Genomic DNA, 24934 nt, shown 5'->3' on the forward strand with positions numbered 1-24934 from the left:
TATTATAAAGACTACAAATACCCTAATAAAATGTTTTTTTTAAAAAACTGTATAGGATTATGACAGTTGTGGATAGGTAGACAAGGAAAGACTGTTCCTTTGGCAGATAGTACAAGGACTAGTGGACTCAATTTAAGGTTTTGGGCACGGGTTGCAGGGGGAATGAGGGGCAGAACTTTTTTTACACATTACGAATGGTAATGACCTGGAACTCACTGCGCATGAGGGTGGTGGAAGCAGGGACGATCAATGATTACAAAGGAAATTAGATGGGCACTTGAGGAAAATAAATCTGTAGGGCTATAAGGATAGAGTGGATAAATAGGATGGATTGAATTGCTCCATGGAGAGCCCACATGGACTTAATGGGCCGAGTGCCTTCTTCCGTGCTATAAATGACATGACAAAATTACAAGCATGTGATATCCTGAATTAGTGTGGGAGGGAGCTGTGCAAAAATCAGACAATTCTTCATTAGGCTGTGGAAAATCTCAGGATGAACACCATCCCCATGCGACTTTCCAGGTCAGCTATCAATTTGCTGGGGATAATAACGACCGCATTTGTAAGTAACAGAACTTGCAAGACAATGCAAAAAAGGAGCTGGAGCTATTCTCCTTTCCTTAATGTTATTGTACTGCTGACAATACAAAGGCGCATCTGTGAAACAAGTGCAAGTTTAAAAGAAATAATTCCTCAAGGTACAACACAAAGCAAACTTGATCCACTTTTGTGGTCCCACAAAAATTAGAATTAGCTATCTTTTTGGTTGGATTTGAAACTTGACATAGAAAAACATTCAAAGCAATTTTTTCTCAAGAGACAACCCTCTATATCTGCTAACTATTAACACTCAAAGTATAACATTGTGCTTTTTGATCATGCTCTGCTCACGGGCATGGTTGTATTCCCTCTCACATACGAACACTCAAATGAAAAATCTGAATGGACAATGACAATGAATAGACGGCTGCAGAAACTGGCACATGGAGAACACAATTGTGTCTCTATAGTCAGTGTGGTTATGTCCAACTGTATAAACTAGCAAACTAATTGCAAAAAAATCATATCCACCCCATTTAGTCAGGTTATATATTTTCTTTAGAACAAATTAGGTTTAAGGATTTCATAAATTTTGGTACCTGTAGGTTTTCCAACCTCTAGGTTCTAAACATTTTCTTAACTCCTCTCTTTTTCCTGTGAAAACTGTAACTCATTACGAATGTATTATTACTTTCATTAGATAAAAGAAAAGAGTGCAATACTGAAGAAAATATGGAAATGTAATTTTAACATCATGTTTTAGACATAGCAGAAAGTGAAAGATAATTGTTTGATCCATCATCTGGACATTCTTTACAATGAGCCATTGGTAAACCTGATAAGCATTTCACAACTTAGTCGTTGGTGCATCCTGCTTTCAATCAATGTAGACTATATGCAGGCAACAAAGTTTTTACTATTTTACAACAGCTCTGTAATGCGTTTTACTAGGTTTCACAAGTACCTGTACCGCCCTTCTCATCTGTCACCATCTGCCATTATTTAGCTTTCACTTTTCGTGGGAAAACATCATGATGCAAATATCACCCAACATTGTTGGCATCGCTGAGTGCTAGGCCTCTTCAAATTTCACATGTTTGAAGTTTTAACAAAAAACACAAAATGCAGTCGACAACGGATTAATGAAAAGCAGCTTTTATTAAGCTTCTCATTTCTGAAACCTAGAGAATGAAAATTGCTCACCTCAGTTTACACTGGAAAAAAGATCCAACTGGAAACTATTCATGGTTTAAAAATATATATTTTTTAATTTTTACAATTAAGGGGCAATTTGATGTGGCCAATCCACCTACCCTGCATATCTTTTGGTTGTGGGGGTGGAACCCATGCAGACATGGAGAAAATGGGTAAACTCCATGCAGACTGTGGCCCAGGGCCGGGAACGAACCCGGGTCTTCTGCACCATGAGGCAGCAGTGCTAACCACTGTGCCACATGCTGCCCTTGATTTAAAAATATATGGTACACCAGTTGTTACTTTAGAATCACTGATATCAATAATGAATTTACTGTAATAATATTTTACACCCCATCTCTAGGGCGGCACAGTCACAAGCACTGCCTCACAGCTCCAGGGACCCGGGTTCGATTCTGACCTCGGATCACTGTGTGAAATTTGCATACTCTCCCAGTGTCTGTGTGGGTTTCCTCTGGGAGCTTGGATTTCCTTCCACAGATGCGCCAGTTAGGTCGATTGACTATGCTAAATTGTCATATATTGTCATAAAAATAAGTTTTTAAAGGTTGGGTGGGGTGAGGTTATGGGGATAGGGTGAGGATTGGGCCTGTGTAACAAAGTCTTTCGAATGGTCGGTGGAGACCTAATGGGCCGAATAGCCTCGTTCTGCACTGTAGGGATTCAATGATTCTATACCAGGGACCATTTTGACATTCTACATGTAAAGGTGGCATTACTTCCATAGATTATTGAATGTGATTTAATTGGAATTTCACAAAATCTATCAAACGTCTTCACAAATGCCTTGAGCTAATGCAAGAAACCTTGTTGGTATGTTTTCCATTTTGCTTTTCTTTGGCGTCTATCCCAGTCATGCATCATTTACTGACCATGAAGGCAACTTGTTTTCAGACCTCCATCAGTGTTACTTTGCAACTAGCATTAGAAAGGGTGAAAGAGTAGACTTGATTGGCCTGAAACACAGTTTCCCACCCACTACTAACCTCTGGTATATGAATGAAACAAAATGAAATGAAAATCGCTTATTTTCACGAGTAGGCTTCAATGAAGTTACTGTGAAAAGCCCCTAGTCGCCACATTCCGGCGCCTGTCCGAGGAGGCTGGTACATACGAATGAACATACAAATCAGGAGGAGTAGACTATTCGGTCCCTTGAGCCTTCAAGATGACAATGGCTAATCCAATTGTGGTCTCAATTCCACATTCCACCTTGCTCCAGTAACCTCGACTCCATTGTTAGTCAATCTATCTACCTCTGTCTTTTAAATATTCAATGACTCTGCCTCCATCGATCTCTGGTGAAGAAAAGTTCCAAAGATTCACAACCTCAGAGAAAAAAAATTCTTCTCATCTCGGTCTTAAGGGAGGCCCCTTGTTTTTAAAACTGTATCGCCCAGTTAGAGTCTCTCCCACTAGGGAAAACATCATTTTAGCATCCACCCTGTCAAGTCTCGTCAGAATCTTACATGTTTCAACAAGTTCACCTCCCAATCTTCTAATCTCCAATGGAGATTGGCCCAACCTTTCCTCATAAGATCCCCCCCCCCCCCCCACCCCAATCCCAGCTATCTATCGACTGAACTTTAACTGCTTCCAACTTGCATTCTTTCTTAAATAAGGAGACCAAGTTTGTACACCGGGCTCCATTTGTGGTCCCCTCACAAAAAATCCTTACTTTTATATGAGGTATTCAAAGGATCATCCTCCACCATTCCCACTGCAGACAGACTGACTGTTCTGTGGGATACCTTTGGGACCACAAGCATGACCTCTTGTCACTTGCTAGTGTAGCCACCTGGGGTGGCCACGTCCCGATCTCAAAATGGACACTCGCAAGGAGTGCAGGGAAAAACGGACAACACTAGAGAAAACAAGCAGGTGCAAGGTTTCCTGTGTATTAAGATTTGCAGAACCCAGACAGAACTGAAACCAATATCCATTAACATATTAATGAGCTATCTCCAGGGACAAAAAGAAACATTGAAACAATCAAGACCAAGACAGACTCCCCGGCGCCAGTGGGAGCTAAAACAAAGGCAGGCCAACGGCCCAACGATCAGGGAACAACTCCGGTATTGGAGAAAATCGATAGGAACGATTCCGGGGTCCGCCCAGAAGGGCGCGAAACCCCTGGGGACTATAAGATAGCGTCCCCAAGTTCAGTTCGCTCTCTTGGCCTTGGCTCTCAGCGAGGAGAGACGTGCCTAACAGCTGCATCAAACAAGTAAGTCTAAGGTCAACGCACACTACGAGATAGACACTCCTAGCTACTATTCCGTACCAAGTTCGAAGCCAGCAGTATCAGAACCGGACAACGGCCATTGTTCCTCTGACCTGGTTGGCCACTCGAAGCTAAGTATAGGTTTTAGTAGCAGTTGTAGTTTAGCAAATAGAGTTTATGCATGAGTAGTAATTGACCGTATGTATAATAAATGTGTATTGATTTCAAACTTACTAACTGGTGTATTGAGTTATTGATCAGTACTGGGTTTTAAACCCTGTGGTGGTATCAGAAAGATACCTGGCGACTCTAGAGCAAATTAAGGGAAAACATAACGAGCAACACTGGTTCAATTCACCATCGCCCTATCATGCTCGCATTTCTGTTCTCAGCTTGCTACAATACACCAGTGAAGCCCAATGCAAACTGGAGGAGCAGCACCTCAACTTCTCTTGAGGAACTAAACTCCAGACCATGAACACTGTCCTACATTTTATTTTTTTTCCCAGTCCAATGCCCATCGCCCCCCTCCCCCACCACCACCACCCCCAATCGTGGCGAGAGCCATGTTATAACTTGTTCCTATGTTTTGCTGACCCTTGTTCTGCTATTGACACTTTCTACTGTCTGGCCTTTAAGTCACAATTAATACCCGCCTTTAGTCTTTAACATAGAACATTACAGCACAGTACAGGCCCTTCGGCCCTCGATGTTGCGCCGACCTGTGAAACCACTCTAAAGCCCACCTACACTATTCCCTTATCATCCATATGGTTCTCCAATGACCATTTAAATGCCCTTAATGTTGGCGAGTCCACTACTGTTGCAGGCAGCGCATTCCATGCCCTTACTACTCTCCGAGTAAAGAACCTACCTCTGACATCTGTCCTATATCTATCTCCCCTCAATTTAAAGCTATGTCCCCTTGTGCTAGGCATCTCCATCCGAGGAAAACGGCTCTCACTGTCCATCCTATCTAATCCTCTGATCATCTTGTATGCCTCAATTAAGTCACCTCTTGACCTTCTTCTCTCTAATGAAAACAGCCTCAAGTCCCTCAGCCTTTCCTCATAAGATCTTCCCTCCATACCAGGCAACATCCTGGTAAATCTCCTCTGCACCCTTTCCAATGCTTCCACATCCTTCCTATAATGCGGCGACCAGAACTGCACGCAATACTCCAAATGTAGAGTTTTGTACAGCTGCAACATGACCTCAATCCCTCTACCAATAAAAGCTAACACACCGTACGCCTTCTTAACAACCATATGAACCTGGGTGGCAACTTTCAGCGATCTATGTACATGGACACCGAGATCTCTCTGCTCATCCACACTACCAAGAATCTTACTATTAGCCCAGTACTCTGTCTTCCTGTTATTCCTTCCAAAATTAATCACCCCACACTTTTCTGCATTAAACTCCATTTGCCACCTGTCAGCCCAGCTCTGCAGCTTATCTATGTCCCTCTGTAGCTTGTAACATCCTTCCACACTGTCCACAACTCCACCGACTTTAGTGTCATCTGCAAATTTAATCACCCATCCTTCTACGCCCTCCTTCAGGTCATTTATAAAAATGACAAACAGCAGTGGCCCCAAAACAGATCCTTGTGGTACACCACTAGTAACTGAACTCCAAGCTGAACATTTCCCATCAACCACCACCCTTTGTCTTCTTCCAGCTAGCCAATTTCTGATCCAAACTGCTAAATCACCCGGAATTCCATGCATCTGTATTTTCTGCAATAGCCTACCATGGGGAACCTGATCAAATGCTTTACTGAAATCCATATACCACATCAACTGCTTTACCCTCGTTCACCTGTTTGGTCACCTTCTCAAAGAACTCAATAAGGTTTGTGAGGCACGCCCTACCCTTCACAAAACCGTGTTGACTATCGCTAATCAAATTATTCCTTTCCAGATGATTATAAATCCTATCTCTTATAAACCTTTCCAAGACTTTGCCCACAACAGAAGTAAGGCTCACTGGTCTATAGTTACCGGGGTTGTCTCTACTTCCCTTCTTGAACAAGGGGACAACATTTGCTATCCTCCAGTCTTCTGGCACTATTCCTGTAGACAATTATGACATAAAGATCGAAGCCAAAGGCTCAGCAATCTCCTCCCTAGCTTCCCAGAGAATCCTAGGATAAATCCCATCCGGCCCAGAGGACTTATCTTTTTTCACACTTTCCAGAATTGCTAACACCTCCTCCTCATGAACCTCAAGCCCTACTAGACTAGTAGCCTGTATCTCAGTGTTCTCCTCGACAACATTGTCTTTTTCCTGTGTAAATATTGACGAAAAATATTCATTTAGCACCTCTCCTATCTCCTCGGACTCAACAAACAACTTCCCACTACTGTCCTTCACTGGCCCTACTCTTACCCTAGTCATTCTTTTATTCCTGACATACCTATAGAAAGCTTTAGGGTTATCCTTGATCCTACCTGCCAAAGACTTCTCATGTCCCCTGCTGGCTCTTCTTAGCTCTCTCTTTAGGTCCTTCCTGGCTAACTTGTAACTCTCTAGCGCCCTAACTGAACCTTCACATCTCAACTTTACACAAGTCTCCTTCTTCCTCTTGACAAGTGATTCACTTTAGTAACCACGGTTCCCTCACTCGACCACTTCCTCCCTGTCTGACAGGTACATACTTATCAAGGACACAAAATAGCTGTTCCTTGAACAAGCTCCACATTTCAATTGTGCCCATTCCCTGCAGTTTCCCTCCCCATCCTGCGCATCCTAAGTATTGCGTCATCACATCATAATTGCCTTTTTCCCAGCTATAATTCTTGCCCTGCGGTATATACCTATCCCTTTCCATCGCTAACACTAACACTAACACATTACCACTCCCTTTGTCTTGCACCCATGTCATCTTTGGATCATATAATCTCTCCCAAGCTGCAACCTGTCCCTTACCTTAAATTTAGCTCCACCTCTCATCTGCAGCAGAAACATAGAACATAGAACGATGCAGCGCAGTACAGGCCCTTCGGCCCACGATGTTGCACCGACATGGGAAGTCAAAAACTAAAGGCCATCTAACCTACACTATGCCATTATCATCCATATGCTTATCCAATAAACTTTTAAATGCCCTCAATGTTGGCGAGTGCACTACTGTTGCAGGTAGGGCATTCCACGGCCTCACCACTCTTTGCGTAAAAAACCTACCTCTGACGTCTGTCCTATATCTGTTACCCCTCAATTTAAGGCTATGTCCCCTCGTGCTAGCCACCTCCATCCGCGGGAGAAGGCTCTCACTGTCCACCCTATCTAACCCTCTGATCATCTTGTATGCCTCTATTAAGTCACCTCTTAACCTTCTTCTCTCTAACGAAAACAACCTCAAGTCCATCAGCCTTTCCTCATAAGATTTTCCCTCCATACCAGGCAACATCTTGGTAAATCTCTTCTGCATCCGTTCCAAAGCTTCCATGTCCTTCCTATAATGAGGCGACCAGAACTGTACGCAATACTCCAAATGTGGCCGTACCAGAGTTTTGTACAGCTGCAACATGACCTCATGGCTCCGGAACTCAATCCCTCTACCAATAAAGGCCAACACACCATAGGCCTTCTTCACAACCCTATCAACCTGGGTGGCAACTTTCAGGGATCAATGTACATGGACACCGAGATCCCTCTGCTCATCCACACTGCTAAGAATTTTACCATTAGCCAAATATTCCGCATTCCTGTAATTCTTTCCAAAGTGAATCACCTCACACTTCTCTACATTAAACTCCATTTGCCACCTGTCAGCCCAGCTCTGCAGCTTATCGATGTCCCTCTGTAACCTGCAACATCCTCCCACACTGTCTACAACTCCACCGACTTTAGTGTCGTCTGCAAATTTACTCACCCAACCTTCTGTTCCCTCCTCTAGGTCATTTATAAAAATGACAAACAGCAACGGACCCAGAACAGATCCTTGTGGTACGCCACTCGTAACTGAACTCCATTCTGAACATTTGCCATCAACCACCACCCTCTGTCTTCTTTTAACTAGCCAATTTCTGATCCACATCTCTAAATCACCCTCAATCCCCAGCCTCCGTATTTTCTGCAATAGATGACCGTGGGGAACCTTATCAAACGCTTTACTGAAATCCATATACACCACATCAACTGCTCTACCCTCGTCTACCTGTTCAGTCACCTTCTCAAAGAACTCGATAAGGTTTGTGAGGCATGACCTACCCTTCATAAAACCATGCTGACTATCCCTAATCATATTATTCCTATCTAGATGACTATAAATCGTATCTCTTATAATCCTCTCCAAGACTTTACCCACAACAGACGTGAGGCTCACCGGCCTATAGTTACCGGGGTTATCTCTACTCCCCTTCTTGAACAAAGGGACCACATTTGCTATCCTCCAGTCCTCTGGCACTATTCCTGTAGCCAATGATGACATAAAAATCAAAGCCAAAGGCTCAGCAATCTCTTCCCTGGCTTCCCAGAGAATCCTAGGATAAATCCCATCAGGCCCCGGGGACTTATCTATTTTCACCTTGTCCAGAATTGCCAACACTTCTTCCCTACGCACCTCAATGCCATCTATTCTAATAGCCTGGGTCTCAGCATTCACCTCCACAACATTATCTTTTTCCTGAGTGAATACTGACGAAAAGTATTCATTTAGTATCTCGCTTATCTCCTCAGCCTCCACACACAACTTCCCACCACTGTCCTTGACTGGCCCTACTCTTACCCTAGTCATTCTTTTATTCCTGACATACCTATAGAAAGCTTTTGGGTTTTCCTTGATCCTACCTGCCAAAGACTTCTCATGTCCCTTCCTTGCTCGTCTTAGCTCTCTCTTTAGATCCTTCCTCGCTTCCTTGTAACTATCAAGCGCCCCAACTGAAACTTCACGCCTCATCTTCACATAGGCCTCTTTCTTCCTCTTAACAAGAGATTCCACTTCTTTGGTAAACCACGGTTCCCTCGCTCGACCCCTTCCTCCCTGCCTGACTGGTACGTACTTATCAAGAACATGCAATAGCTGTTCCTTGAACAAGCTCCACATATCCAGTGTGCCCAACCCTTGCAGCCTACTTCTCCAACCTACACATCCTAAGTCATAGCTATAACTCTTGCCCTGCGGGTTATACTTATCCCTTTCCATCACTAACGTAAAGGTCACCGAATTGTGGTCACTGTTTCCAAAGTGCTCACCTACCTCCAGATCGAACACCTGGCCTGGTTCATTACCCAAAACCAAATCCAATGTGGCCTCGCCTCTTGTTGGCCTGTCAACATATTGTGTCAGGAAACCCGTAATACTGTCCTTGACTAGCAGCGCCACACCTCCCCCTCTTTTGCCCCCTTCTCTGAGCTTACTAAAACACCTAAACCCCGGAACCTGCAACAACCATTCCTGTCCCTGCTCTATCCATGTCTCTGAAATGGCCACAACATCGAAGTCCCAGGTACCAACCCATGCTGCCAGTTCCCCTACCTTATTTTGTATACTCCTGGCATTGAAGTAGACACACTTCAAACCACCTACCTGAACACTGGCACCCTCCTGCGAAGTCAAATCTGTGCTCCTGACCTCTATACTCTCAATCTCCCGTACCCCAAAACTACAATCCAGGTTCCCATGCCCATGCTGAATTAGTTTAAACCCATCACATTTCCACCTCTTCAGCACAGAAGAGTCATACGGACTCAAAACGTTTCTCTCTCCACAGATGCTGCCAAACGTGCTGAGTTTTTCCAGCATTTCCTGTTTTTATTTCAGATTTCTGGAATCCGCAGTATTTTGCTTTTATCCTTACCTTACATTCTAATCCACTTGCAATAAACACCAACATTCCATTTGCCTTCCTAATCACTTGTTGTACCAGCGGCCCTTTTGCCCGATTTTTCAGAGAATTTTCACAGGAAAATGCTTCTGATTGTTAGTACAGAATTCCAACACCAAATACATGGGAAAAAGAGAAGGGAAAAAGACCACAGAAGACAACTCTTCGATGGACTCTGAGGCCTCACACAACTTGCTGATAGACAAAATGTGAAATCAACACAGTCAACGATGGCCGCCCCGATCACGGTAGACACGCTTTTAGGGGTGCTCAGAAGGGAGTTTGAGAAACACGTCGACAGGCAATGGGAGGTGAGGCTATTGAAATCATTTGAGGCGGCACTGGGACTCATGCAGGTGAAACTTTACAAAACTGTCGACGCAGTAAAGAAACAGGGTGAGGTTCTGGAGGGAGTGGAGAAGGTCCGGATATGCAAGGTGAGCAGTTGGCGTCGTTCGCGGCTGAGATGGCGGTGGTGGCCGATGTGAATAAATGATTCAAGGCTAAGGTCGATGACCTAGAAAATCTGTCAAGGAAGCAGGACCTCAGAGTCGTGGAATTGCCATCGGGGGTGGAGGGCCCGAAGCCCACTGAATACTTGTTGCAGATATTTTGGAAGATAATGGGGGAGGGCGGATCAGTGTCCCCTCTGGAACTGGACAGGGCCCATCGAACACTACGGCAGAAGCCCTGGCCCAACGAGCCACCTCAAGCACTTATTGTCCGCTTCCATAGCTTTAGTGAGGAGAGCGCCCAGAAGCGGGCTAAAGAAAACAGTGAGTTGAAATGAGAGGAAAACCTCGTAAGGGTTTACCAGGATGTGGGAAATGAGCTGGTGAGGAAGCAAGCAGCGTTTAACAAGATTAAGATTGCTCTTTTTAGGAAAGGACTTTGCTTCGGGGTGTTATACCCGGCAAGGCTGCGGGTCACGTACAAATCCAAAGACTATTATTTTGAGGCACCAGAGGAGATGGACGCCTTCAAGGGTATAGTTAAGTGTATTGGATAAGATCCGTGAGTTGAGACGGGAGCTATGACATATGTATATCGTTTTTGATATTTGTTGATAAAATCTGTTTCCCTGTCTGTGGAAATGAAGAGGGATTATATATATTGGAAAGTTTGTCTGGTCAGTGTTTGCATTTTGAAATAAGTTTTATCCTCGAGGTGGGCAATATCATTTTTTTCCCTCAACGTTCTGGGAGGAGCTGCCCTGTTAGTAATAAAGCTGGTGAATGGGGGTGAAGCTGCAGCCATTGAACCAATTTTGGCTGGTTCGACTGGGTTCGTAACATACAAGAGCACGTCGTTAGCGTGCAAACCTTATGCTGCACCCACCCCCGCTTCATGCCTCTATTCAGGAGAAAGTACCCTAAACTCAACGTGTTAGTACATGCACTTGCCTTAGGTGATCTATACAATAGCTGAACTCATGATAAAATGTTCTGCCTAAGTATCAGGCTCACCCTTGCACAAGAGGTCCTGTTTACCCTACACAGTGCCTCACTCCATACTCCCCAATTGATTTCCCCTCCCAACTCCGCTTCCCATTTCGCCTTGATCTTCACTACTCGCTCGCCTCCCTGCTCCCCCAGCCACTTGTACGTATCCCCAATTCTTCCCTCCTCTTCCATATCTGGGAGCAGCAGTCGCTCCAGCAGGTGTATCCCGGCAACCTAGGGAACCCCCTCCAGACCTTTCGCGCAAAGTCCTTAACCTGCAGATACTTGAACTCACTCCCCCTTGGCAGCTCTATCCTCTCCCTGAGCTCCTCCAGACTGGCGAACCCTTCCTCCGAATACAAATCCCTCACCTTGATCAGTCCTACTTCCCTCCACCTACTGTATCCAGTATCCATCCCCCCTGGCTCAAACTCATGATTCTCGCACAGTGGCATTAGGTATTCCTCCAACCTGGTGGAGATCTCTAAGGATATTGAAGCAGTTTAGGCAGCACTATAAACTGAGCTCCATGAATCGATTGACTCCCATCTGCGGCAATCGCCTGTTAGTGCCACTGAGTTTGGATGGGACATTTAAGTCGTGGAGGGGAAACTGCTTTGAGGGCTCGGGTATCCGTGGAGGAGGAAGGGGTGATTTCCAGTTTGGAGGACCTACCGGTGTGATCTCAAGTGTCAGGGAAGCATTCATTCCACTACTTACAGCCGCACAATTTTAACCAGAAGGCCTGTCCTACATTTCCTTTAGCCCGCAACCCACCCTGCTTAGGTGAATCCTATTGCTGATGGGGTCTGGGGGGAGGGACATTTCAAATATTTATGGGCAGATCATGTGAATGGACGTAATTTCGCTGAACCGGGTGAGAGCAAAGTGGGTGGGGGAGCTAGGTCCTATTCTGGATGAGGAGCTGTGCTGTGAATTCCACTTCCTCCTGCATCCAGCTTAGCCTGATTCAGCTCAAGGCCGTACACAGAGCTCACCTAACTAAGGCAGGGATGACTGGATTCTTCGCGAGAGTGGAGGTCAAATGTGAGCAGTGCTCTCAGGGGCCCGCTCACCACACCCATATGTTCTGGTCGCGCCCTGGGATGACAAACCTTTGGGTCTCCTTCTTTAACATCATGTCAGCGATTCTCAATGGAGCCTTGTCCATTGGTGACCATTTTCAGGGTGTCAGATGTGCCGGGAATGCAGACCAGGGTGAAGGTAGATGTTGTGACCTTTGCCTCGCTAATAACCTGGAGGCAGGTTCTGCTGGGATGGAGTTCCTCTACTCCGCCCAGTGCCTCAGCCTGTTTGGGTGACCTTATGGAGTTTCTATGGGGGTGGGGGGGGGGGGGGGGGGAAAGGTAGTTAGTATAGTTACGAAAAAACTATATGATAGGTCGTGGTAGTCCCGTTTTTTCTATGTGCTTTTATCATATTATACTGTGTAACATCAGCTATGTTGTTGTTTTTGATGTCCTGTTGGTAGAGGGTTTCTCACTTTGGGTTTTTCAACCGATGAGAATGCCAGTGGTCCTGGGTTCAAATCCCAGACGAGCACTTCACTCTAGGTCAGACATTGTGATTTGTTTGCAGCGCAGATGGCGGGGTTGATTTATATTGCGGGTGGCACGGTAGCACAGTGGTTAGCACTGTTGCTTCACATCAGGGACCCGGGTTCAATTCCTGGCTTGGGTCACTGACTGTGAGGAGTCTGCACGTTTTCCCCGTGTCTGCATGGGTTTCCTCCGGGTGCTCCGGTTTCCTCCCACAAGTCCCGAAAGACGTGCCCGTTAGGTAAATTGGACATTCTGAATGCTCCCTCAGTGTACCCGAACAAGCGCCAGAGTGTGGCGACTAGCGGATTTTCTCAGTAAATTCATTGCACTGTTAATGTAAGCCTACTTGTGACACTAATAAAGATTTTAATTGTCATTGTTTGTTACAAATGAACATTTGTCATAAAAATATATATTTTTAATTCTGCAATCTCCCTCCAATTAAATAACATACTGCTTTTATATTCTTCCTGCTGAAGTGAACAAGTTCATATTTTCCCACATTATATGCCATCTGCCAAATTTTGACCACTCACTTAACCTATTTGTATCCCTTTGCAGATTCCTTATTTTCACTTCACAACTTACTTTCCTACCTACCTACCTTTCAGTCATCAACAGATTTAGCAACCATACATTCAGTCTCTTCGTCAAAGTAGTTGATATAAATTGTAAATAGTTGAGGGCGCACCATGGTACTTCACTAGTCACATCTTGCCAACTTGAAAATGATCCATTTGTGCCTACTGTTAGCTAACCAAACCTCTATGCTAATATATCACCCCTACACCCCATGAGCTTTCATTTTGCATAGGAATCTTTGATGTGTCCTTTGTCAAATGCCTTCTAGAATGCCAAGTACAGTATATCCATATGTTCTCCATTATCCATGTTGCTTGTTACTTCCTGAAACAACTCCAATAAATCAGTCAAACGTGAATTTCCTTTCACAAAACTATGTTGACTCTGCGTGGTTGCATTGAGGTGTATTATCTCTGGGCTATTACCTGTCTTTTTACTTGGCACAAATTTCCCACAAGATATTTTCAAGTATGCACCATCATTTTACTTATTTTTTGGTTGTGTCAAAGTACTACCATTAGTAAATAATGTCATGTGGCATGAAGAAAAAAATCCAAAAGAATTTTGTTTCTCCACCATATTCTCTTGCTTAGACTCTTGACAATTCATCCGAACTGACAAAATGGCTGAAGCTGACCACATGACGGTGCTTCAGGAAGTTTGCGAGCAGTTTCAACAAACGAAGAAAGGCTAACTCATCAAACTCCAGGAATGTAATGCTCTTTGTATTGTATAAACATTCCAGCCAAGTCAACACAAAGAACGAGTTGATGAGTCATCTGCATCAGCCAGATCTGGTCAAAGGCAGAGCTATTTGTGACTCTGTTGTCCTAATAGTCCACCGTTACCTGCTCAAAATAGAATGGATTTTAACAAAGATCCTGAACATACAGAGATAGCTGAATGGCTCAACCTGAAACCGCCTGGTCACATGACTGAGTTGAGCTGTTTGAATTGCTTTAATTATACAACTTTTGAACTATCTCTTCAGTTGTGGTTTAACCTCCAAAGAGAAAGCAGACTCCGGGCTAATAGCCTGCCACTGATCTCCAGCTCTCCCAAAATTAGATCTCCAGAAAGAATCCTGTATTTTGCCTGCAGAGTGAACTAATACCCGAAGTACAAAAGTACTTTGCGGCATCTTCAACTGCCTCAGCTGTATTCCTTGGACAAAGATCAGAAATTCTGCCAGTCAAAAACACCTTTACTGGACACTAGTCACATAAATTAATGTCAATAAGTCACAATTTGTAAATTCCTTCCCTTTCTTCTCTGCCTTTCTATCTTGTGTGCCTGTGAGTGTGAATACGTGTTGCAACTTATCCCTCCAGTTTTGAACATGTTACTAAACCCTATTTTTGTTTCAACTTAATGAATTTGCTGTGAGGTTATTTTTAACAATGGGCCTCAAATTGGGGTTTGGGAAACCCACCATAGCCCATTTCAGAAAGGGAAAGGATAACAAGGGAAACAAACTAAATTAAACATAAAAAATATCGGTGTCACAGGCAGTATTTAAATAACTCAATTCACATCACCCTCGTGTCTGTCACAGAAACGTCTAAAATTTTATGTTGTCATTTACATCAGACAACATACGTCTTGACCACTTGCTTTTGGCAATCTGAACTCAGAACACAGCATGATAGAATAGTTATTTCGGATTTTACTACTTCCTGAAGTACATTGTATAAATCTGTTCCAATTCTGTGTACAATTAATAACCAAAATAAAAACAGCTGATCTTTTCCAAGAACAATCAGGAACCAAGTGCCCTTTTTATTTGTATTAATGAAAAATACTCAAAGCGAAACGTTACATATGATGTCAAAATGAGGGCTAGCTAGTTGATTCTCTCTCTAATAATAAGCAAACCATTCTTAGATTTTTGATTCTCAGAACTGGGTTCAGAATACTGCTCGTATACAGTTTGAAGCAAGTACTAGATGTCTGAAGCATAGGTAATTAATATTTTCATCTCTAAAGGGTCATTGATAAGAAACATCTTATCATGAAAACCATTCTTTAACCGTTCACTCTTAACAGAACAACTTATTTCTTAGTTCTGTATTCGGCTCATTGAGAATTAAAAATGAGCTTATTCAAAAATAAATACAGTAAAGTTAATTTATAATTGCATAGATTTAAAAAGGGATTTTGTCAGGATGTAGAGCTTTATATCATTTTGTTCGAGATACTATCACCAGAAAGTGATCAAATAATACACTATAATAAGATTTATGTTACTATGTCATGTTTGGCAAACAAAAGATGATAGTTTAGCCAATCATTTTTTCACAAAGTTCATGTTCTTAAAATTCAACATTCTGAAATAACTTTAGCAGCTTTCCAAAAATATTTAATCTCTGGGCCTTGGCTAGGATATCATGAAAAAATAATGCAGAACTCCATAAATCAGCAGTGGGAGATCTGGTAACTTTAATTATAATGATCCTACCTCTGGAGCCAAGTATTCTGGTGTACCACAAAATGTCTTCATGGTAGCAGCGTCTGTAATTCCTTCCTTGCAAAGTCCAAAATCTGTGATTTTGATGTGACCATCCTTGTCTAACATTAAATTCTCAAGCTACAAAAAAAGTTTTAATTAGTATTTAAATTGATAAGCAATACCAACAATCATAACTAAGACAAAGGGGAAGGGAATTTAGGAGGGGTACATTTTATTCTAAACCGTCTGTCTTGTAAAGGAAAGCAACAGTTTTCTAGAATATTGATAATTTTTTTTATAATCAACATTGTTTTACAGGCATGAATGGAGAAACAAACATTGAAATTTGTTCTCTGCATTTATATTATAGTGATACGATCAATGGAAAGTGCCCTGCAACTCCATTAGAAAAGCAGGGAGTACAGAGGATCAGAGGGATCTTGGTGTGCATGTCCATAGATCGCTGAAGACAGCAGGACAAGTAGATAGGTGGTTAAGAAGGCATATGGGATATTTGCCTTTATTAGCCGAGACATAGAATATAACAGCATGGAGGTTATGATGGAGCTGTACAAAACGCTGGTTAGGCCACAGCTGGACAACTGTGTAGTTCTGGTCACCACTCTGTAGGAAATAAGTAATTGCACTGACGTGGGTGCAGAGGAGAATCACCACGGTGTTGGTGATGGGCTGGAACATTTCAGTTATCAAGAGATAACTGGGGGGGGGGGGGGGGTGGAATGATTGAGGTGTACAAAATTATGAGGGGCATAGATAGGGTGGATAGGAAGAAACCTTTCCCCTTAGCGGAGTTGTCAATACACAAGGTAAAGAGAATTAAGGTATGGGGCTGGAGGTTTGAAAATGAAAAATGAATGAAATGAAAATCGCTTATTGTCACAAGTAGGCTTCAAATGAAGTTGAAATTAAAATTGCTTATTGTCACAAGTAGGCTTCAAATGAAGTTGAAATTAAAATTGCTTATTGTCACAAGTAGGCTTCAAATGAAGTTACTGTGAAAAGCGCCTAGTCGCCACGTTCCAGCGCCTGTTCGAGGAGGCTGGTATGGGAATTGAACCATGCTGCTGGCCTGCCTTGGTCTGCTTTAAAAGCCAGCTATTTAGTCCAGTGTGCTAAACCAGCCCCTGGAAGGGATGTGAGGAAAATCTTTTCATCCAGTGGGTGGTTGGAGTTTGGAACTCACTGCCTGAAAGGGTGTTAAGAGGCAAGAACCCTCAGATAATTTAAGAAATATTTAGAAGAGCACTCGATATGCCATAGCATATAAAGCTTCGGGCCAAGTGTTGGAAAATACGATTGAGTAGGTAGGCGCTTGGTGGCCAGCACAGACATGATGGGTTAAAGGGCCTCTTTCTGTGCTGTACAAACTCTGACTCTCTATGACTTTAAACTGGCCTGAGATTGTAAAACCCCAAGAAACTACACTACAGGAAACAGACACAGTTTGCACAGACTCTAACATGGCTTCCTGGTGTTGAACAGCTCTCAGGCTGTTTTGAAGTTGTGCCCCTGCTGCTTCTAAAGGAGCTGCATGGGGATATTCTCTGTCAGTTATATAATTGAAGCAGCCCAACACAGAAGGAGACTATGCCTGAGAATTCAAATGCCAATAAAGGGACAAAGATGATAATTTTTTCTTGGACTAATATTTTATTCTATAAAACGGAGGAGCACTTTTAACAAATACTCATTAAAGCAAGGCACTAATTTTTGCAGTTTGTGTCTTCCCCAAGGGAAAAATGGTAAAAATTAGATGTTAATGTACTCTAAAAATGTTTTATCTGACCAAGTTCTATCAATGAGAGATGGCTTAATCATCCAATAGATTTGAAATTTTATTTCACTGCTCTTGTTCTGTTATTCTGACCGTCTAAAGATAATTAGGAGTCAGAATACAACTACAGCTTCCACTTGTATAGCACCACATAGAAAATCATCTAATGGCACTTTACAGGAGTAAATAAATGGGCACTGCACGAATGAAAAAGGTAATGGGAAGGGTGTTTGAAAACTCAGTTAAAGATGTTGGTGTTAAGTAGGGAGAAAGGAAGAGAGAACAGGAGATAAATTTAAAAAGAATTCCAATGTAAACAGCAAAAGGCATAACTGCTAATTGTGGGAAGATAGAAGTAGAAGTAGGAGAATTACAAGAAGTCAGTTAGAGGAACACTAGAGCTCTGAGGCTTACAGGGAAATGTTTCCTTCAGGACAGGTAAGGACTTTATTTAGGAGTACATTAATCTAAAAATAAGTTAATATTCCTTTCATTTGTACAACAAATTAAGAGTTTAGACAGATGCCAAAATTGTAATTTGAAACTCATCAATTTTCAATATAGCGTACAAATTGAAATGTGCTCACATATAACAAACCATCATATGTTATGATGTTCTCTTGATAACCATAAAATCTAATTCAACCTATCCCATTAGAAAATATGGACATAAAACATTAGTTAGCAACAAACTTTATAAAATGAAGCAAATAAATATGGCAGTCACTCCTTGGGCTAATGTTTTGATTTGCAGAATTTTTACCTTAAATGCATTAAGCCTTCCTTCATGCCAACACTTAATTTTTAAATTTACATACTTTTTCCTCTTTGTAACAGAATTACAGCCAATAAAAGCTATATTACTGCCATGAAAAATTAGAATTGGAAAAATTTTAAACACAACGGTGTTTATTTAAAACACAACTAGGTCCATTGTGTCATCTTTTTGAGGGCAGTATAAAACTAACCAACTACCCTGCTCTCTTCACAAAATTATGTGTCTTCTTCTGCAATTCAATTAACCCTTAAAAGAAGCAAGGGTCTTCCTGCCTCAATCATCCCATATCAAAGCATTCCATTCTTGAACAAATCTCTGAAATTTTTCAGAACATCATCTTTAGTGACCTCTGTTTTCTGCAGCCTCGGCCCACATACTCTGGAACTGACTCCCAAAGTTCCAGCTCCCCATCCTCTTTTAAGACCCTCCTTAAAATCCACATTTCTAAATAAACTTTTGATCAACCCCAATGTATTTTCCTTTATCTTAGCATCCTTTTTTTGGGGGGGTGGGGGGTGGTTCACACCTGTGAGGGACCATTTGGGGCATGTATTCATATAATACACAGAAAACTTATTTTAACTTAAATATATCAGTTACAATTTTGAATACAAACATTAAGTGTTGCATGCTCACTACATTTAAATAAATAGCTATTAGACAGGTTAAAAATAAAATTATGATAATACCCAGTGCTAACGTTTGCAGCCAATATTCATCATATCGGCAAGCTTCCTATTTCAACTAGTATTGGCTGGGAAATTAGCAAGATCACAAAGACTCTTCTTTGAAAGCAAATGGATATGAAACTGATATAAACTTGTTTTATTCGTCCATACTCAATAGTGACTGTTTATGAAGAAATGTTGATAGAATATGGATGTAGGCTACCACCTGCCGCCATAGTTGAAAGCGAATGTGAGAAATGAAATAAAATTTAGGAAATAAAGTACAAAAATGTGGACAAAAAAAATGCAAGCAATATTTTAAAACGTCTTTTAAATTCTAAAAAGAAACTAACTATGTCCATTATTAGAATAATCTGTGGTGGGAACAGCAGGTTCGGCTGCTGCAAGTAGGTTATGAATAATTTCATGTGTGTTCCTAGTGTGGGAGAAAAAGAACAAATTCTGATTACATTGTTACCTTGAGATCTCGGTACACAATCTTCTCGGAATGCAAATAATCTAGAGCTGAGACAATTTCTGCGCCATAGAAGCGTGTGCGGTCCTCTGAGAACACTCGTTCTCTCGACAAATGGAAAAACAGCTGCAGGGTAAACAGCGGGGACAGTATTGTAATAATTACTGATTTAGTGGGGAAAATTAACACAAACATAAAACACCTCTCATCACCATATTGTGATGATAGATAGTGCACCCTTGGTAGATACTGATGGCTCCTAGACGGCAGCTGGTTTATCTTTCAAAAGTTTCCAAGGGGAAATGTGAGCTGCTAAATCAGCTTTTTAATCAATATACCAATCTTGTTCTAGACATTTTGTGCACTGCCTATTTAACCTCCTACTTACTCCTGAAAAAAAGTGCAGCAGTGCGATCTAATTATCCTTTTCATATTGTCAGATGTTGAGCTGCATTGTCAAATACCTGTATGTTCACACTGTCATAGGCATTGATACAAATTACCACTGTTACCTTCAAACAGTCCCATATTAATTGACCTGCCATCAAGATTTGCATAAGAAAGACCTGAATGTGTCAAACAGGGATTAGTCATCCTAACTAATCTACTGCTGTTGATAACAAATTTCACATATTGGAACTAAAGGGCCCACTGAGTCAATCCAAATCTTTTCTGAGTTTTATTAATACGATTTTGTGAACATTCTGCCAAGGATGCATTTATCTGCGATTAAAACTAGTTGAATGAAATTATTCAAGCTAGGGGCTGGGTTTAGCACAGGGCTAAATCGCTGCCTTTGAAAGCAGACCAAGGCAGGTCAGCAGCACGGTTCAATTCCCATCCAGGCCTCCCCGAACAAGCGCCGGAATGTGGCGACTAGGGGCTTTTCACAGTAACTTTATTTGAAGCCTACTTATGACAAGAAGCGATTTTCATTTAATTTTTCATTTCAAGCTGTATTATATATATTTTTTTGAATTTATACTATTTTTAAAAATTGGATTTACACATGAGAATTTAAAAATAACCTGAAGCTAATTATCAAATTGTGACTTCTTAATAATTTTATTTTAAGATAAAGCTAAAAGTGCAAATGCTTTAAATAGAAGACATGGAAAACCAGTGTTATTTTGTGGTCAAGTTGAAAAAAAATCGAATTTCAGATGATTGTTCTTTGTTGAGTCGAGATGTAAATGCATCTAGTGTGGCAAGGGCATGGGAACCAGAACAATAGGTCAGAAAGTGAAATAACCGAGGGGGAACTAGAGAATAGGGCCAGTAAGACTCGAGAGAAAGAGCAGGTAGGGAGATGTAGCTGAACACACTGGGACTGGTGGTCTGAAGTGCCTTTGTTTCAATGCGAGAGGTATAACACGTAAGGCAGATGAACTTAAGAGTTTGGATTAGTACTTGGAACTATGATGTTGTTGCCATTACAGGGACTTGATTGAGAGGGGGCTAGGATTGGCAGATAAACGTTCCAGGATTTAGATGTTTCAGGCAGGATAGAGGGGGAAGTAAAGGGGATGGGGGAGTTGCACTACTGGATAAGGTGAATATCACAGCTGTACTGCGGGGGGACACCACAGACACCTCATGCAACAAGGCACTATGGGTAGAGCTCAGGAATAGTTAATGAAAATGAAATGAAATGAAAATCGCTTATTGTCACGAGTAGGCTTCAAATGAAGTTACTGTGAAAAGCCCCTAGTCGGCACATTCCGGCGCCTGTTCGGGAAGGCTGTTACGAGAATTGAACCATGCTGCTGGCCTGCTTTCAAAGCCAGCAATTTAGCCCAGTGAGATAAACCAGCCCCTAAATCGCTTATTGTCACGAGTAGGCTTCAATGAAGTTACTGTGAAAAGCCCCTAGTCGCCACATTCCTGCGCCTGTTCGGGGAGGCTGCTACGGGAATTGAACCGCGCTGCTGGCCTGCCTTGGTCTAAAAGGGTGCAGTCACAATGTTGGGGGTTTACTACAGACCTCCCAACAGCCAGCAGGCGATAGAGGAGCAGATATGCTGGCAGCTATTGGAGAGGTGTAAAAGCAACAGGGTTGTTGTGGTGGGTGATTTTAACTTCCCCTATATTGACTGGGACTTTCAGTGCTAGGGGCTTAGATGGGGCACAGTTTGGAAGGACCATCCAGGAGGACTTCTTGAAAAAATATCTACATAGTCCAAACTAGGGAAGGGACTGCATTGCACCTGATATTGGGGAATGAGCCCAACCAAGTAGTCGAAGTTTCATTTTGGGAACAGTGAACATCATTCAGTAGGTTTTAGGGTACTATTGGATAAAGATAAGAGTAGTCCTCGGGTGAAGGTGCTAAATTGGGGAAAGGCTAATTATAACAATATTAGGCAGGAACTGAAGAACCTAAATTGGGGGTGGATGTTTGAGGGTAAATCAACACCTGGCATGTGAGAGGCTTCAAATGTCAGTTGACAAGAATTCAGGACCGGCAGGTTCCTGTGAGGATGAAGGACAAGTGTGGCAAGTTTTGGGAACCTTGGATAACGCGAGATATTGTGAACCTAGTCCAAAGGAAAAAGGAATAATTTGTAATGGTCAGAAGGCTGGGAACAGTCGAAGCCCATGAGGAATATAAGGAAAGTAGGAAGGAACTTAATCAAGGAGTCAGGAAAGCTAAAAGGGGTCACGAAAGTCATTGGCAAACAAGATTAAGGAAAATCCCAAGGGTTTTTATACGCATATAAAGAGCAAGAGGATATTCATGGAAAGGGCTGTCCCATTCAAAGACAGGGGAGGGAATCAAAGGCGTGGAGCCAAAGGAAATGGGGGAGGTACTGAATGAGTATTTGGTATCAATAGTCACCAAAGAGAAGGGCTTGGTGGATGAGGAGTCTGGGGAAGGGTGTGTAGAAGGGTGTCACACCGAGATCAAAAAGGTGGTGGTGTTGGACGTCTTGAAAAACATCAAGGTAGATAAGTCCCCAGAGTCTGATTAGATCTACCCCAGAATGCTGAGAGACAAGCGAGGAAATTGCTGGAGCCTCGAGAGAAATCTTTGTATCCTCCCTGGCTTCAGGCGAGGTCCCTGAGGACTGGAGAATAGATAATTTTGTTCCTTTTTTTAAGGTAGCAAGGATAATCCAGGAAATTACAGGCTGTTGAGCCTTATGTCAGCGGCAGGGAAATTACTGGAGAGGATTCTTCGAGACAGGATTTTCACCTATTTGGAAGCAAGTGGGCGTATTAGCGACAGGTAGCATGGTTTTGTGAAGGAGAAGTCGTGTCGCACTGATTTGATCGGGTTTTAGAAGAAGTGACGAAGATGACTGATGAAGGTAGAGCAGTGGATGTTGTCTACATGGTCTTCAGTAAGACATTGACAAGGCCCCTCATGGCAGACTGGTACAAAAGGTGAAGTCACACAGGATCAGGGGTGAGCTGGCAAGATGGATACAGAACTGGCTCGGTTACAGAAGACACAGAGTAGCTGTGGAAGGGTGCTTTTCTGAGTGGAGGGTTGTGACTAGTGGTGTTCCGCAGGGATCAGTGCTGGGACCTTTGCTGTTTACAGTATATATAAATGACTGAGGAAAATATAACTGGTTTGATTAGTAAGTTTGCGGATGACACAATGGTTGGTGGAATTGCCAATAGCAATGAGGACTGTCAGAGGATACAGCATGATATAGATCGGTCGGTGACTTGACCGTAAAGATGGCAAATGGGAGTTTAATTTGGACAAATGTGAGGTAATGCATTTTGGAAGGTCGAATACAGGTGGGAAACATACAGTAAATGGCAGAACCCCTGAGAGTATTGACAGGCAGGGGGATCTGGGTGTACAGGTCCACAGGTCACTGAAAGTGGCAATGCAGGTGGAGAAGGTAATCGAGAAGGCTTATGGCATGCTTGCCTTCATCGGCCGTGGCATGGAGTTTAAAAATTGGTAAGTCATGCTGCAGTGGTTTTGAACCTTAGTTAGGCCACATTTGGAATATAATTCTGGTCACCACACTACCAGAAGGATGTGGAGACATTGGCGAGGGAATAGAAGATGTTTACCAGGATGTTGCCTTGTATGGAAGGCACTAGCTAGGAGGAGAGGTTGGATAAACTCAGTTTGTTCTCACTGGAACGACGGAGGTTGAGGGGCGGCCTGATAGACTTCTACAAATTATATGAGGCATTGGCAGGATGGATAGTCAGGAGCTTTTTCCCAGGGTGGAAGAGTCAATTACTTGGAGGCATAGGTTTAAGGTGCGAGGGGAAAAGTTTAGAGGAAATGTGCAAGGGAAGTTTTTTTTGACACAGAATGTAGTGGACACCTGGAACTTGCTGCTGGAGGAAGTGGTGGAATCAGGTACGATAGTACCCTTTCAGGGGAGTCTTGACAAATACATGAATAGGATGGGAATAGGGTTATAGGGACTCCGGATGTGTGGAGGGTTTTAGGTTAGACGGGCAGCAAGGTCAGTGCAGGGTTGGAGGGCCGAAGGGCCTGTTCCTGTGCTGTACTTTTCTTTGTTCATGCGAAAAGTTCATGATCTCATGAGCTGAAATGCATACACCTGTGAAATTCCATAGCTTTGGATTAGTAAAACATACAAATTTAAAACTAGCAAAAGTATTGAAATAAAATGGAATTTGTTCGAAATGATTAAATTATTCAAAAATATGTTTAATGTACCTATTTAATCAAATGTAACTTGTGCTGGTTTTACATGGCTCTATTCACTTTACTTGTAAATTTGAATGCAACATGCTAATCATTAATTGTCAATTGCTGAACTTCTTCAATTAAATATTTCAGTGATATGGTACATTATACAAATCTGCTGTTTTTTACTGCATTTAATCATTTATTAGGAGATAATATTGAGGTAATTACAGATGAGGAAGGTAGGTCATTTGTCCCATTCATCCAAGAATCCACAGACATCCCATCATTGACACATTTTATTGCTTCTCAAAATTATTCCAGGCTTTTTACTTCTACTGCTTTATTATTCTTTACTTAATATATTAGCTATCAGTCCCAAATCTAAGGCTCATGTACATTCATAAAAATATTCTGCAGAGACAGACCAGCAGGCAAATAATTTTTCCTTGAACTGAAAGAAATGCATTTAGTTGGGACAGTATTGAAATTACATGTAAGCTGAAATTATTTACCAACAATGCCCGAGTACTAAACCGTTCAGTAGGAGTTAAGGGAGCCACGCCAGCCCCACAAATGGTGAAATTACACATTGCAATTTTTTAAAAAAGTGAGTTACCATTGTGGTGGTCCTCATGCAACCAATCCCCAGCTCCAGCTCCCCAAACCATTAGCACCATCTGCCCATTACTATTTTAGGTCTAGCAGATCACTTCTCAAAGCTCAATGTTCAA

General features: G+C 42.3%; 1 protein-coding gene across 11 annotated transcripts in view; it reads right to left on the reverse strand.

The window, feature by feature from the left end:
- The window catches only part of akt3a (v-akt murine thymoma viral oncogene homolog 3a), a 522194-nt gene that overhangs the window by 79437 nt on the left and 417823 nt on the right, over positions 1-24934 (reverse strand). For all 11 annotated transcript variants that reach the window (XM_038815257.1, XM_038815276.1, XM_038815325.1 and 8 more), the window contains 2 exons: positions 19571-19693; positions 15861-15989 (listed from right to left, as the gene is read on the reverse strand). In XM_038815257.1, coding sequence (XP_038671185.1) covers positions 15861-15989; positions 19571-19693 — 252 coding nt within the window. The remainder of the gene's footprint in view (positions 1-15860; positions 15990-19570; positions 19694-24934) is intronic.

Source organism: Scyliorhinus canicula, chromosome 1 (genome assembly GCF_902713615.1).
Source record: "Scyliorhinus canicula chromosome 1, sScyCan1.1, whole genome shotgun sequence".
Taxonomy (NCBI): Eukaryota; Metazoa; Chordata; class Chondrichthyes; order Carcharhiniformes; family Scyliorhinidae; genus Scyliorhinus; species Scyliorhinus canicula.